This window comes from Callithrix jacchus, chromosome 5 (assembly GCF_049354715.1).
Source record: "Callithrix jacchus isolate 240 chromosome 5, calJac240_pri, whole genome shotgun sequence".
NCBI lineage: Eukaryota > Metazoa > Chordata > Mammalia > Primates > Cebidae > Callithrix > Callithrix jacchus.
The window spans coordinates 41242651-41258580 of NC_133506.1; the positions used below are offsets into that span (position 1 = coordinate 41242651).

Consider the following 15930-nt stretch of genomic DNA (forward strand, 5'->3'; position numbering starts at 1 on the left):
TCTCTGCCTGCACTCCCAGGGTCTTGGCTAAACTCTGTTGTGGTATTAAAAAGAGAGGCTGGGGGGAAGTGGGGAAGGGGATGTGGTAACTAGAACCACTTCCTGCCATTGCAGTGTTGAAAGCCAAGCTCTGTCCAAGTTCCCCTTGATGGGGGTTGGGGAGTCAGGGGGTAAAGGAGGAAGTTGTTGGGAGTGGGGGCAGGGAGGTTAAGAAAAGGAGAATTCTTGTTTGGATTGACTCCAGGAATTGAGATCTGGATTTTCTAGCTGCTCTCTCCCTATTCCCATTTGGTAAAAACAGCTGCTGTCCTGAAGGTGATCCTAATTAACATAGCGGCAAGCACTTACTCTGTGCCAGGCACTTCATATTTGCTAATTCTTTGATCCTTACAAACACCTCATGAAGGAAGCACTATAATTACTCCAATTTTACAGATGGGGAAACTGAGGCAATTAAATGGTTGTGTCAATTGCCCCTTCCACATAGCAAGTGAGTGGCAGAGCTGAGATTTGAACTTAGGCAGCCTGGCTCCAGAGTAAAGGCTCTTGCTCTGTGACCACTATGAGTCTCTGTTTCCTCATTGCATGATGAGGGTAATTGGAATACATAAATACACTTTCCTTTTGTGATGCCTGCCTCTCTGGCAATTAATTATTCATTCAATTTCTCCCCTTGCTGAACTCTCAGTTCCATGAGCAATGAGGCAAAGGCTATCTTGGTCACTACTTGTATTCCCAGTTCTTAGCATAATGACTGGCCCAGAAAAACTCAACATGAATGTGTTGAATAAATGATCTTTAAAAGGTTTGAAGATCATCAACAATGGTTGTTTGAGTGTCTGATAAAAGTTTTAGACCCTTTACATAGAAAAATCAACATATACCATTCGCTGGGAGTGAGTCTGCCCCTCCCACTCGCCCAGGATGAATTTGGCAATGTTTGGTAACATTTCTCGTTGTCACAACTGGCAACTGGGGGAGGTGCTACTGGCATCCAGTGGGTAGAGGTCAGGGATGCTGCTACGCATCCTGCAGTGCACGTGACAGCCCAAAGTGTCAATGGTTCTAAGTTTGAGATATGTGACCTACATACACAGATATATATGTATGTCATATTTGGTACCATTGATGGCAAGTTGGGGGTAGTTATTGGATTTTTCCTAAAAGCCCGTGTCTGCCATCCAGATGAAGATTCCCCCAGACTGGAGGATCTCTTCCTCTTAAATCATATTGCTGTATGACTTCACATTCCCGAGTCTAGAATCCAGTTCCTCGTGGGTCTCCTGTCCTAGCCTCTGATTCCCTAAATGCCTGGGCCTCCTCTCTTACCTTCAGTGGGTAGCAGAGGATCAAAGGGGAAGGATCCAGGTTTTATGCGCTGCCCCTCTCACCGCATCCACCTACTCACGTTTATACTGGGGTCATCCCAGTTCCCTGTAAATGGTAACAAAGATGAAAAGCTTCAGAACCAGGCAGTTCTGGGCTTGAACGCCAGGTCTGTGGATTAACTTGCTCTGTGATCACAGGCAAGCCCCTTAACTCTCTGAGCCTTAGTTTCCGCCTCAAAACAGGAGGGATACTCATTGAACCTACCTTACAGGTGGTAAGGATGAAACGAGAGGCTTATAGATAATTTATTATGGTGCTTTACATAGTAAATCTCAAAAAATGCATTATTATTATTATAGTTCAGATAAGTGACTTGCCCAAGGTCACAGAGCTGGGAAATGGCTGAGCTGGGACTGAAATCCAGGACTTCTTGACTCCAAAGCAAATGTTTATTAGTTAGTGAACTTTAGAACTTCAGCTTTTCTGTAAAGGAAGTTAATTATCTCCATCTCACAGACTCATTTATTAGATAAGCATATAAAGTGCCTGGCACATAGTAGGTCCTTTAAATATGGCTTGTTGGGCTGGGCGCTGTGGCTCATGCCTGTAATCCTAGCACTTTGAGAGCCCAGGTGGGCAGATCACTTGAGGTCAGGAGTTCAAAACCAGCCTGGTCAATGTAGTGAAACCCCATCTCTACTAAAAATACAAAAAAATTAGCCAGGCATGGTAGTGTGCACCTATAATGCCAGCTACTTGGGAGTCTGAGGTAGGAGAATTGGCTGAACTCAGGAGGTGGAGGTTGCAGTGAGCTGAGATCGTGTCACTGCACTCCAGCGTGGGTGACAGAGTGAGACTCCATATAAATAAATAAATAAATAAATAAATACAGCTTGTTGAGTTGTTAGCATGTTTTCCCAAACAGGGCTTTGAAGAAGGTGAATATAGACACCACCTGACATTGACTGGCTAGGAAGCAAGGAGGGAGGGAGGCTGCTGGTGTGGGGGGCTTGGGAGGGAGGCTTGGCATAAGTGTGATAATTGGGGCTGGAGCTTTGGCTGCATGGAGATGGGCTGGAGAACCGAAAGAGCTCCTAGAGATCGTTTTTCCCCCACATCCTGCCCTGATTTGCAGTTGATGAATCCTAAGCTGAGAAAGGGGAAGGCATTTGGTCCAGGTTACACTGCAGTTTAGAGCCCAGTAACCCAGTCTCCTGATTCCAAGTTGGAATCATAGTCTTTTGGCAGGGTCTGGTCTGTCACCCAGGCTAGAGTACAGTGACATAGTCATGGCTCACTGTATCCTTGACCTGCTGGGCTCAATCGATCCTCTCACCTTAACCTCCCAAAGTGCTAAGATTATAGGAATGAGCTACCGCACCTGGCCTAGAATCTTAGTCTTGGCCTCAGTAATTAAACCAATCACAACCATCCATCGAGGACTTACAACCTACAGTGAACTAAACATTTTATATGTTTGATTTCATTTTATCCTCATGTCAATTTAGGGACAAAGAGTCTCCTCTCCAACTTTATTTATTTATTTTTTTAACGGCTGAGGAAACAAATTCAGAGTGGTAGGACATTTGCCTGAGGTCCTGAGGGAAGAGAGTAAAGTCATGTCTGCTGGTTTTTAGAGACTGCTACTCTCCCCTTTACTACTCTGAAGATTCAGCCTGCCGAAAATACGGGGTTGCCCTGGTGGAATTCCCCAGTCCCTGCCTAGCAGAGCCCACTCCCTCCGCCCCCAGATGAAGCAGGGAGAGGAAGCTGAGTCAAAGAAGACAGAGCCTGGAGTGTGGGGAGGGGTTCAGGGAGGAAATCTGACCAGGGAAGGGGTGTTGGAAAAGGCCAAGGATGGGCCAGGGGGATCCTTAGATTCAGAAAGAAGTCTCAGGGAGTCTTCCATCAATTTCCCTTGGCTGACTACTGGAGGCTTTCAGACAGTGGGATGGGGGAGTCTCCCAGCTTCATCCCCATCCCTCCCTTTCATACAGTTCCCACAAGCTCTGCAGTTTGCAAAACCCTACCCCTCCCCTGAGGGCCTGCGGTTTCCTGTGGGTCTGGGGTCTTGCCTGACTTGGCAGTAGAGACTGTGGGCAGTGGAAAGAGGAGGTGGTGTAAGCCCTTTCTCATGCTAGGGCTGCCACACACACACACACACACACACACACACACACCCGTCCCCTGAGTCAGCACTCGCCTGTCAAGGAGGGGTGGGGTCACAGGAGCGCCTCCTTAAAGCCCCCACAACAGCAGCTGCAGTCAGACACTGCCACCCTCACCATGAGCCTCTGGCAGCCCCTGGTCCTGGCACTCCTGGCACTGGGCTGCTGCTCTGCTGCCCCCCAACGGCGCCAGCCTACCCGAGTGGTCTTCCCTGGAGACCTGAGAACCAATCTCACTGACAGGCAGCTGGCAGAGGTGGGAAAACACCTACTCTGGAGTTGGGGAGGGCTGTCCAGGACAGTGCTGAGTGTCCCAGAGAGGACACAGGGCCTCAGAGGAGATGCTTTAGTGGTGTGTTAGTGGTGATGGGCATATATGAAGAACAGAGGTGTCCAGGGTTAGGCAATGGGGAGTCTTGTGGAGCCTTTGAGCAGTGACGGCCAGAAATGGGGAATGGGGCTTTCCTAGGTGGGAAATGGGAAATGTTTTGGGGTCGGGGAGGCATTGGAGAGTCCTGGGGTAAGCATGGGCTGGGAGTGAACAGGGGTAAACCTTATGCAGCTATGGGGTAGAAATGGGCTAGTGACATCCAGGGGTGAGAAAGAGCTGAGGATGTGTAAGGGAGGGGAGATTCCTGGGTGGTCAGAAAGCACTGGTGTCTGGAAAGCATTTATACTTTATTAAATGCTAGTCCCTGCTGGGCAAGGTGGCTCACACCTGTAATCCCAGCACTTTGGGAGGCCGAGGTGGTAGGATCGCTTGAGCTCAGGAGTTTCAGCCCAGCCTAGGAGGCAACATAATAAGATCCTGTCTCTACAAAAAGTTAAAGAAATAGCAAAGCACAGTGGTGAGCACCTGTAGTTCTAGCTATGCAGAAGGCTGAGGTGGGAGGATCGACTGAGTCCAGGAGGTTGAGGCTGCAGTGAGCTATGATTGGGTTCCATTGAATTCCAGCCTGGGTGACAGAGTAAGAGACCTGTCTCTTCAAGAAAACAACAACAAGAACAACAAACAACAGACTCCATGAGCAGAGAAAGGGGTCAGAGCTCTGACATGTGTCTGCCCCTGCCCCCACAGGAATATCTGTACCGCTATGGTTACACTCGGGTGGCAGAGATGCGTGGGGAGTCGAAGTCTCTGGGGCCTGCCCTGCTGCTTCTCCAGAAGCAACTGTCCCTGCCCGAGACCGGTGAGCTGGACAGCGCCACGCTGAAGGCCATGCGGACCCCACGGTGCGGGGTCCCAGACCTGGGCAAGTTTCAAACCTTTGAGGGCGACCTCAAGTGGCACCACCACAACATCACTTATTGGTGAGCCGGGGCTGTGGGGGCGGCGGGGTGGGGCAGGGAGGACCGGTCTGGCTCCTAGGCCATTGGTGAACATGTCCTGTCTTGGACGTGTCCCTGGGTTTCTCTACTTATTATGTGGCCTGTGGGGGAGCGTCTCCACCTCTGAGCCTCTGTTTTTCCTTCAGGGAAATGGCTCTTGCCATCCAAGTCTTCCTGCCAGGGCCATTGTGAGGGTCTGTATAGAAAACAAAACCCAAAAAACAGTCTGGAAGCGATTTATAGATGAGAGCGTGGAACATTGTGTATGTTGAAGTGCCTGCTGCCCCTCTCCAACCTCTCACTTCTGACCTCTTTCCTCTGGCTCTACCCCTACAGGATCCAAAACTACTCTGAGGACTTGCCGCGGGCGGTGATTGACGACGCCTTTGCCCGAGCCTTCGCGCTGTGGAGCGCGGTGACGCCACTCACCTTCACTCGTGTGTACAGCCAGGACGCAGACATCGTCATCCTGTTTGGTGTTGCAGGTGAGAGCGAGAGGAGGGAAAATCCAGGAGAACTGGGCGGGGTCAGGGAAGGGCCTGTAGGCGGCTGCGGCGCCGGCTTCCTTTTGCCTGATGGCGCTGCCCTGGCTTCTGCGGCCCCTCCCGCCAGATAGTGCGCAGGGCCAGGGCGCCAGGCTCGGAGAGCTTCGCGCAGGCGGGATTTCAGCCCGCATTTATCTCGGAGTCCTTACCGTGGGCAGCGCACAATCTGCGCAGCAGTACTCGGCGAACCCTCTTCCTCTTCACCGGTTTCTCCAGAGCACGGAGACGGGTATCCCTTCGACGGGAAGGACGGGCTCCTGGCACACGCCTTTCCTCCTGGCCCCGGCATTCAGGGAGACGCCCATTTCGACGATGAAGAGTTGTGGACGCTGGGCAAGGGTGTCGGTGAGATCCTGAAGCGTCCTGGCCCCCCGATTCCCTTTTCCTCTCCCTCCCATCACCAGCCGCCCTGACTCTGGTCCCCCTCTTCCCGTAGTGGTTCCAACTCAGTTTGGAAACGCAGATGGCGCCGCCTGCCACTTCCCCTTCACCTTCGAGGGCCGCTCCTACTATGCCTGCACCACCGACGGTCGCTCCGACGGCGTGCCCTGGTGCAGTACCACGGCCAACTACGACAACGACGGCCGGTTTGGCTTCTGCCCCAGCGAGAGTGAGTGTGGGGGCGCGCCGAGGGCTGGGGGCGCCCACCACCCTTGATAGTCCTGGATTCTAATCCCAGCTCTGCCACTAGTGCTGTGTGGCCTGCAATTCACCCTCCCGCATTCTGGGCCCAATTTTCTCATTTGAGAAACGAGGAGAGGAGGGATGAACTGCAGACCGTCCATGGGTCAAAGAACAGGACACACTTGGGGGAAATAATGTGCTCTCTCTGCCTTCTCCCTCTTTCCCACCTCCTCCTCGCCCCAGGACTCTACACCCAGGACGGCAATGGGGACGGGAAACCCTGCCAGTTTCCATTCATCTTCCAAGGCCAATCCTACTCCGACTGCACCACGGACGGTCGCTCGGACGGCTACCGCTGGTGCGCCACCACCTCCAACTATGACCAGGACAAGCTCTACGGCTTCTGCCCCACCCGAGGTACCTCGGCCCAGTCTAACAGGTTCAGCCCCGCCCTCTCATCACGCATTGGCCCCCGAAACGCGGCTCTTCCGCCCATCAGTTTGTCTTTCCACTCTCATTGGTCCTCAGGACGGCCGTGACTCCGCCCACTTCCACCACATTCCCCCCCCCCCCACCATCTCTGACTTCCAATGGCCCATCTCTGACTTCCAATGGCCCCGCTCCACCACCGAGGCTCGGCCTTTTCTGCTCAGCTGGCAGCCTCTTCCTTGGTCTGGTGTCCCAGACCCCGCCCATGGGTCTAGCCTCGTCTCGAGTGCTCTACAGCGCCCCCTAGGCCACCAAGATGGTCTAGCTCCCTATTGGGTCGGCCCCTGGTTCCCTATTGGTCTCATCTACCTGGCTCATCCAAAGCCTTGGGTCTCTCCAGCCGACTCTACAGTGATCGGGGGCAACTCGGCGGGGCAGCCGTGCGTCTTCCCCTTCACCTTCCTGGGTAAGGAGTACTCATCTTGTACCAGCGAGGGCCGCGGAGATGGGCGCCTCTGGTGCGCTACTACCTCGAACTTTGACAGCGACAAGAAGTGGGGCTTCTGCCCAGACCAAGGTGGGTGGGGTCCTGAGGCTCCGGGGCTGGGGTTCCCGGCTGTGGTGGTGGTGCGGTGGCCAGGGCTAGAGCCTCAGCCCGGCGCTCACATTTCAGGTTCCCTCTCCCTCCAGGATACAGTCTGTTCCTCGTGGCGGCGCACGAGTTTGGCCATGCGCTGGGCTTAGATCACTCCTCAGTGCCGGAGGCGCTCATGTACCCCATGTACCGCTTCACTGAGGAGCCCCCTTTGCATAAGGACGACGTGAAAGGCATCCAGCACCTCTATGGTAAGGCTCTGGGGCAGGGTTGGGAGGAAGAGAGGAAAGGGTGTGTCTGTGGCGCCGTGCCAAAGAATGGGGGTTTGGGGGAGAAACGGGGGGTGCAGGAGAGGTGGGACCTCAACGTCTATCTGGAAGTAGAGCTTGGGCCCAGTCGCTGCCATGTCAGTGCTTAGAGATGGTGTTAAAGAGACTCTAGAGAGAGATAGGCATGGCTTCAAAAGCCAGTCTAGGCTGGGCATGGTGGCTCACGCCTGTAATCCCAGCGCTTTGGGAGACCCAGGGGAGAGGATCGCTTGAGCAGAAGAGTTCCAGACCAGCCTCGGCAACACAGCCGGAATCCCATCTCTACAATAAATAAATTAGTCAGGCGAGAAGGCACATGTCTGTAGTCCTAGCTATTCTGGAGGCTGAGGAGGGAGGATCCCTTGAGCCCAGGAGTTCGAGGCTATAATGAGCTATGATTGCACCACTACACTCCATTCTGGGCCATAGAGGATGTCGGAAAAAAAAAAATGTCTTCTGGTGTTGGGAAAGGCAGGCTGAGTGAGAAGGAGTCTGTGTGCCAGAGGGGGCCTCACTGAGCAGCTTTGGGGAGCAGATGTTCTAGGGGCGCAGAGGTATGCGGGAATAGGGAGTGTCTCATCACATGTCTCTTTTTAGGTTCTCGCCCTGAACCTGAGCCACAGCCTCCGACCACCACTACACCGCAGCCCACGGCTCCCCCTACGGTCTGCCCCACCGGACCCCCCACTGTCCGACCCTCAGAGCGCCCCACAGGTCCCCCCTCAGCCGGCCCCACAGGTCCCCCAACTGCTGGCCCTTCTGCGGCCACTACTGTGCCTTTGGATCCGGTGGACAATGCCTGCAATGTGAACATCTTCGACGCCATCGCGGAGATTGGGAACCAGCTATATTTCTTCAAGGATGGGTGAGGAGGCAGGGATGTGTGGATGCGGGAGGGGGCCTGGTGGAGGGGATGCCCGTCCCTCCCCGCCCACTGGCCCTGGGTGCAAGGCTCAGAGCCCGTCCTTTCCCTCCTCGCGTCCTCAGGAGGTACTGGCGATTCTCTGAGGGCAGGGGAAGCCGGCCACAGGGCCCCTTCCCTATCGCCGACACGTGGCCCGCCCTGCCCCGCAAGCTGGACTCAGCCTTTGAGGAGCCGCTCTCCAAGAAGCTTTTCTTCTTCTCTGGTTAGTTCTCTTCTCCCCGTCCGCCGCCGCGTCAATCCCCATCAGTCAAGGAAGCCTAGGAGACCATCGATAACCCACGAAAAGTCTTGTGCGTTTTAGAAAAAGACGCCCCCTGGCGGACGCAGTTTAGCAAACGTCGGGGCGGCTGAGTTTCTGCCCCCTCCTCTCCACGCCCTCGAGCCCCCGGACCCAGCGCCTCTGGCCCTGCAGTGCAGAGACTGCGGGCACGCGGGCTAGGAAAGGCCTCGCTGGGATCTCCCTCCTCGCGTTCTAGAAGAGTGCGTGCGCTCTCTGCGTCCCCAGACCGAAGTGACCCTCCTCCCCTGCAGGGCGCCAGGTGTGGGTGTACACAGGCGCGAAGGTGCTGGGCCCGAGGCGCTTGGACAAGCTGGGCCTGGGCGCCGACGTGGCCCAGGTGACCGGGGCCCTCCCGCGCGGCTCGGGGAAGATGCTGCTGTTCAGCGGGAGGCGCGTCTGGAGGTGAGAGCTGCCGCGGCTGCCGGCAGGGGGAGCCCGGGCGCCGTCCGGCGCCCGCCCGCCGGCTCAGCACCTGTCTCTTCGGTGCCCGCCCGCAGGTTCGACGTGAAGGCGCAGATGGTGGATCCCCGGAGCGCCAGCGAGGTGTACCAGATATTCCCCGGAGTGCCCTTGGACACGCATGACGTCTTCCAGTACCGAGGTGAGGGCTGAAGATGAGAGCAGGGGAGGGTCCCTTCATGAGACACCGCGCTAGGCTCCTCTGTCTTAGTGATTGGTCAAATTCTGAGCGGGAAGAAAAAGCCCTTGAAAATGGAAGCAAGTGCCTCAGCCCGGATAAGATCCCAGTAGAGGCAGCGGCCTTCTCCAGGTCATATAGGAAGTCAGGGATGCAACCAAGACCAGGACCCAGACTTCCTGCCAACCCGGCTGGAAGCTCTTTCCCCTTCAGTACAGGACACAGGTGGTTTGCATGGAAGCTTATTTGACAATAGTCATGAAGTGCTGACAATGTGCCAGACAATGTGCTACAGCGAGAGATAAGACAATTCACAGCTGTGTGACTTTGGGCAAGTCACTGGTTCTCTTCGCTTAGAGCCTCGGTTTCCCCATCTGTAATATGGGGATGATAGCTGGAATTACACTTGACTTCCCTTTCTCCTCAATCACATCCAAACAGTTGACAAGGTGAACAAAATTTTCTGCCACTAAAATCTTTTTTTCAGTCTGTCTTTTGCCATCTTCTTTATAAACACCCCAGCCCAAACCATACTGGTTGTCCAGGACCTTTAACATATTCCATGAGGTTAGGGAGGGGGTAGGAGTGGAGGGCAATAGTCTTGGGAGTGACCCCAGATCCATTCCAAGGTCAAAGAAACTAACTGGATCTGACCCTGTGTTCTCATCTCTTCCCACTACTCCTGCTATTTACTCTGCTCCACCCACACTGGCTGCTCTTTGAACAGATCAAGGACATTCCCAGCTTAGAGCCTTTGTGCCAGTTGTTCCCTCTGTCTGGAAGGCTTTCCCTCCAGATTGTCACCGGGCTGTCCCCCATCTTCCTTCAGGTTTCAGTGCTAAGGCCACTGCTTCAGTGAGGCCTTCTCTGATGCTTATTATCTATTTACTTGTGTTCATTTTCTCCATAGCTTTCTCTATTTTCAAAAACAATCTTACTTATTTATATGTTGGCTTGTTAATTGTCTCTTGCCTCACTAGAGTGTAAGCACTAAGATAAATGAGATCATGCCTGCATTTTTTTCTGCTTACCCCTAGTGTCTTGAACAGAGCACATAGTAGGTGTTGATGAATGAACAATAAATACTTGTTGATGAATGAACAGATTTGTTCAATGAATAAGCGTTGAATGGATTGTTCTGAGCATTAAGATAGTTGGTCTACTCATTTGCTAGTTCATTCACAAAAATGCATATATTGTACCTACTGTGTGCTAGGCTCTGTGGCAGTGATTTGGGCCTTGAGGTCTGTGCCCTCCAGCATTTCACAGACAAGGGGGTGGGGGGGATGGAGGTGTTACGTGAAAACCTTAGAAGTGGCAGAAGAGATGGTTGTAAAGAACTTGTTCCTATTTCTGTACATGTGGGAGAATTAGAATCACTCCTCTCATGCCTGCCCATCTCCTGCAGAGAAAGCCTATTTCTGCCAGGACCGTTTCTACTGGCGTGTCAGTTCCCGGAATGAGGTGAACCAGGTGGACCAAGTGGGCTACGTGACCTATGACATCCTGCAGTGCCCTGAGGACTAGGGCTCCCATCCTGCTTTGGCAGTGCCATGTAAATCCCCACAGGGACCAACCCTGGGGAAGGAGCCAGTTTGCTGGATACAAACTGGTGTTGTGTTCTGGAGTGCAGGGAGGAGTGGCGGTGGGCTGGGCCCTCTCTTCCCACCTTCCTTTTCTGTTGGAGTGTTTCTAATAAACTTGGATTATCTAACCTTTAGAAGCAGACTTTATTTATATATGTATGCACGTATGTATGTATGTATGGGTTTAACTGACAGAATGCAAAAGAAAAAGAAAAACAAATAACTGATAGAGTGCAAAAGAAAAAGAAATAGCTGATAGAGTGCTTTCTACATGCCAGAAAGTGTTCTAGGAGCTGTAATTGTTAACATATTCAATCCTCCCTATTAGGAAAGTATGATGTGATTATTTCTATTTTATAGTCAAGGAAATGATTAACCTATTTGATGAATATTCATCAAACATTTATTAAGCCCCTACATAGAGCCAGGCCCTGTACTGGGCACTGGGGATAGAGAAATGAGTTAGACTTTAGAATGCATAAGATTGCCCTTGGAACTTGCTTAAAATGAATATAACTCCAGGCTCCACCTCCAGAGAGTCTAACTTATTTACAAGGGTCATTCTATGGCTGGTGGGGGTGGGATCACACTTGGGGAGTGTGCAGTGTATGATCTTTTGTTCAATAATGATGAAGTGTATGTGTGTGTGTGTGTGTGTGTGCGCGCGCGCGTGCGTGTGTGTGTCTATGTGTTGTGGCTGAGGTCCAGGAACGTTTCTCAGTCAAGATGACATCTGAAGTGGAATTGACTCAAGAAGGATGAATGAGAGCTTCTTCTTGTGCAAGGGACAGTCCTTCTTAGAGGGTAATTTACTAAGAACCACTAAACCTAAAAACGTAACTACTTTCTGACCCTCACACACATGTTCAAGACAACACATAGAAGGATGTTGACTGCGGCATTGCTTGTTAGTGAAAAACTGGCAATAACCTAGGTGCCCAGTAGTAAGGCGTGGATAAATAAAATATGGGTCATATACCTGATGATAGTAGCTACCCCTTGTACAGCACGATGTACCAGGCACTGTTCTATGTGCATTATGTGTGATAAAACAAGCAGATGAGATAGGTACTCCTATTACTTTGTAGGTACTATTATTGCTGCCATCACCAAACCCTTGTTTTACAGATGAGGAAACTAAGGCACAGAGGATTACACAGCTCACCCAAAGCCTCACAGCTAGTGAGTGGTAACGTGGGATTTGAATGTGGGTTCTTGGTGCAAGTGCTGGGAGAATAAAAAGCAGTGGCTGTCTGGAGAACTTCAAATGGCTCAGAACTCGAGCGTGGGGTAGTAGCAGGTAGATGAGGGGGAATGGAGATGATTCTGGAATGGTTAAGATAGGAGTGCTAGTTTGGGCTAGATGAGAGAAGTCCTGAATGCCAGGCTGAGTATGCATTTGACCTTCAGGATCAAAATCAGCAAAGGGACTTTATTGAAAGATTGGGGCCCATGAGTGGAGGTGATGGGTTTGATCAGAGATGATCATCTGGACCCGGAGCCCACATGGGAATTTTTTTTTTTTTTGAGACAGAGTCCTGCTCTGTTGCCAGGCACCAGGCTGGAGTGCAGTGGCGCAATCTCGGTTCACTACAACCTCCACCTCCTGGGTTCAAGCAATTCTCCTGCCTCAGCCTCCCAAGTAGCTGGGACTACAGGCGCGCAACACCATGTCCACCTAATTTTTGTATTTTTTTTAGTAGAGAGGGGGTTTCACATGCTGGCCAGGATGGTCTCGATCTCTTGACCTCATGATCCACCCGCCTTGGCCTCCCAAAGTGCTGGGATTACAGGCGTGAGCCACTGTGCCCAGCCACCCACATGGGAATTTAAGGAGGAGTCCAGAGAACTGCCCTCCTGAGTTTCCTCTCTCATCTGTTTCTTGCTCACCAATGACCCACTCCCACTGGTATACAGACATTCCCCGCCATGGCTTGTTTACAATCTCTCTTAACTCCTGTTTCCCTGTAGATAGTAGTCCATTTCTCTACCCTTCCCACCCCTATTTATGAGAAAACTTCCCAAAAGCATGGTCTCTACTCACTGCCTCCACTTTCTCAATCCCCATTCTCTCCTCAGCCATTTCCAGCCTGACTCCCACCCCACTACACCACCAAAGTCACCCTCTTCAAAGCTATTTGTGACCTTCTTGTAGCCAGATATGACAGGAGCTCCTCTCTGCTCATCCCACACCAACTCTCCCTACATTGACATAGTAGATCCTGTACTTCCTCCTGAAACTCCTGGCTTCTGGAACCTTACTTCCGGGTCTCCTCCTACCTCACTGGGTGGATCTTTCTCTTTCCGGTGACAAAGGCACCCTTGTGCTCAATCCTGGGAATTCTCTGCTCTGTGTATACTCATTCCCTGTGATGTCTGGTAGCCCACAGCCTTTTTTTTTCTTTTTCTTTTTTTCTTGTTTTGCATCTTGGTGGTCATATTTACTGGAAGAGCTTGAGAAAAATGAAAATACCATTTAGCTTAAGAAGTTGTGGGTTACTGCAAATCAACTCATTTCAGGAGTGGAAGAATCCCTGGAATTATTTCTTAATATCAAAATGTATGCAGGTTTCTCTTTTGAATGTCTTGTACATTTAGAGAGGCCATTGTACAAAGTCTCCTGTTTTCCCTACAGAACAAATTCTTTGTTTCGGTCAACTCTCAGTGGAGGGGCAACCAAGACAACGCCATCTCCCCGTACAAAGAGCACTGGAATATTCCGTTTGTTGATTTATATATCTCTTCCTTTGTTTCGTCATCAATTTCTATAGTACTTACAGTTTCTTCCACATCTCCCAAGATCACATTTAAATGTTGATCATAAGCATGTAATCTGCCTCGAAGCTCTCGGCCATTTCTCATTTTCACATAAATTCGCTCATCTAGGCTGAGCCTGATAAGATCCAGGGGCTCCTCTGCAGTGTTGGTAGTTTTTTGCTCATCTACATCGTCTGCCATGTTTCAAATAGCCTCAAATAGCATCTCTCTGCTAAAGACCTGACATTTACATTCCCTGCCTTAACCTCCTCTCCCCTGCCCCAAGCTCCAGACTCCCATGTTCAACTGCCTACTCCACATTGCTCTTTAGCTGCCTAACAAGCTTCTTGACCTAACAGGTCCAAATGGAACTTCTGGGCTCCACCTTCCAAACGTGCTCCTCTGTTTTTAACTACCTTAAAAAGAGACCACATCATCCACCCTCAATCAAGCTGAACACCTAATCAGTCCTAAAATCTAGGAATCAGTTATTTAAACTTCTTTTCTAGTTCAGGGCTTCTCAGCCTCTACACTATTGACATTTTGGGCTGGATCCTTTGTGGGGGATTGTCTGACGCTACGTCTACCCTGTACCTTGTAGCATGTTCGATGTCTTCCCCTAGGAGGTGGCAGGATCCATGGCCGGATGCCAAGCCCATTCAGGGTCAGCCCCCTTTGCTAAGAAAGGCCCCAGTATGGGGATAGGGTGCAGCAGGGTAATGTTGAACTGTGACTCACGGCCAGGCAGCCCTGGTACAAACCCAGAGGGCCCAAGAGGCCTTTAGCCCCTAGATGTTACCCCCCGCTCCAGTTGTGATAACCAAAAATGTCTCTGAATATTGCCAAACGTTCCCTGGTGGCAACATTGCCCCCAGTTGAGAACCATTGCTTTAATATAATAAATATACAAAGGTAGCTTCATAAGTGTACATTTGAAGACATTTTCATAAATGGAACACAAGTGTATAACCTGCACCAAGTCAAGAAACAAGAGACTGGGCATGGTGGCTCATGTCTGTAATCCCAGCACTTTAAGAGGACAAAGCAGGTAGATCGTCTGAGGTCAGGAGTTCGAAACCAGCCTGGCCAAAATGGTGAAGATTCGTCTCTACTAAAAATACAAAAATTAGCTGGGTGTGGTGGTGGGCACCTGTAATCCCAACTACTTGGAAGACTGAGGTAGGAGAATTGCTTGAACGGGGAGGTAGAGGTTGCAGTGAGCTGAGATCATGCCACTGTACTCCAGCCTGGGTGACAGAGTTAGACTTTGTCTCAACAACAACAAAGAAAGAAATATTATGTTGTCAGCACCCTAGAAGCCTGCTTGCAATCACTACCTCTTCTCCCCAAGGGGTACCACTATCATTACTTCTAACAGCTTAGACTTTGACTATTTTTGTACTTTATTTAAAATAGTGTCATAGGGTATGTTATTCTTTTGGGTCTGGGCTCTTTTTCTCAAGGTTCTATTTGTGAGATTCATCCATATTGTTCTGAGAATTGTGATGATATTCCATTGTGTGAAGGTACTACAACTTATTTCTCCATTTTACTGTTGACAAACATTTGGGTAGATCCCAAGTTGGGGTATTATGAACACTGCCCCAGGAACATTCATGTAAATGTCTTTTGGTGATCATGGGCAGTCATTTCTTTTGGGTATATACCTAGAAGGAAAACTGCTGGGTTGAAGGATGTGTGTATGTTCAGCTTTAGCAGATGTTACCAAACAGTTTCCCAAAGTAGTTTCTGCCTAACTACACTCCCACCAGCGATGTGTGAATTGCCAGGATTTCTCCTTGACTTCACTCTTATGGTCATGCGCCACATCCGATCCATCAGCAGGTGCTGATGGTTTCACTTTCAAAACCTAACTGGAATCAGGCAACTGCCACCACTCTAGTCTGGCTGTCACCACTCCCCAGCTGGGGGTCTGCAGGAACCTCCTAATTAGACTCTCAGCTCCATTCTTTTTTTTTTTTTTTTTTTTTTTTTTGAGGCTCTGTCACCCAGGCTGGAGTGCAGTGGCTTGATTTTGGCTCACTGCAACCTCTACCTCCTGGTTTCAAGTGATTCTCCTGCCTCAGCCTCCCAAGTAGCTGGGATTACAGGCATGTGCCACCACGCCCAGCTAATTTTTGTATTTTTAGTAAAGACAGGGTTTCACCATGTTGCTCAGTATGGTCTCGAACTCCTGACCTTGTGATCTGCCTGCCTCGGCCTCCTAAAATGCTAGAATTATAGGCATGAGCCACTGTGCCTGGCCCTTGCCATTCTTTAGTTGAGCCTTCACCCAGCAGCCAGAATTATCCTGTTAAATTATAAATCAGATCACATCATTCCCCTGCTCAAAAAATCCAGGCTCCTCCCCAAAGCCTTCAGAAGACCACATGATCTGCCCTTCTGTCTTCCCTCATC

The 15930-nt window shown here is 50.8% G+C and overlaps 1 protein-coding gene and 1 pseudogene across 1 annotated transcript; one reads left to right on the forward strand and one right to left on the reverse strand.

Moving 5' to 3' along the window:
• The first annotated feature begins 3596 nt into the window (after nucleotides 1-3596).
• On the forward strand, nucleotides 3597-10887 carry MMP9 (matrix metallopeptidase 9). The gene is made up of 13 exons (XM_002747606.5): nucleotides 3597-3753; nucleotides 4576-4808; nucleotides 5163-5311; nucleotides 5588-5716; nucleotides 5808-5981; nucleotides 6239-6412; nucleotides 6825-7001; nucleotides 7115-7270; nucleotides 7925-8192; nucleotides 8315-8454; nucleotides 8784-8934; nucleotides 9030-9133; nucleotides 10578-10887. Exons 1-13 carry the CDS (start codon nucleotides 3616-3618, stop codon nucleotides 10694-10696), a joined length of 2112 nt encoding a protein of 703 aa, XP_002747652.1. The 5' UTR covers nucleotides 3597-3615; the 3' UTR covers nucleotides 10697-10887.
• Nucleotides 10888-13232: 2345 nt separating this feature from the next.
• LOC144582481 (U6 snRNA-associated Sm-like protein LSm3 pseudogene) lies at nucleotides 13233-13836 on the reverse strand (annotated as a pseudogene).
• Between the last annotated feature and the right edge of the window lie 2094 nt (nucleotides 13837-15930).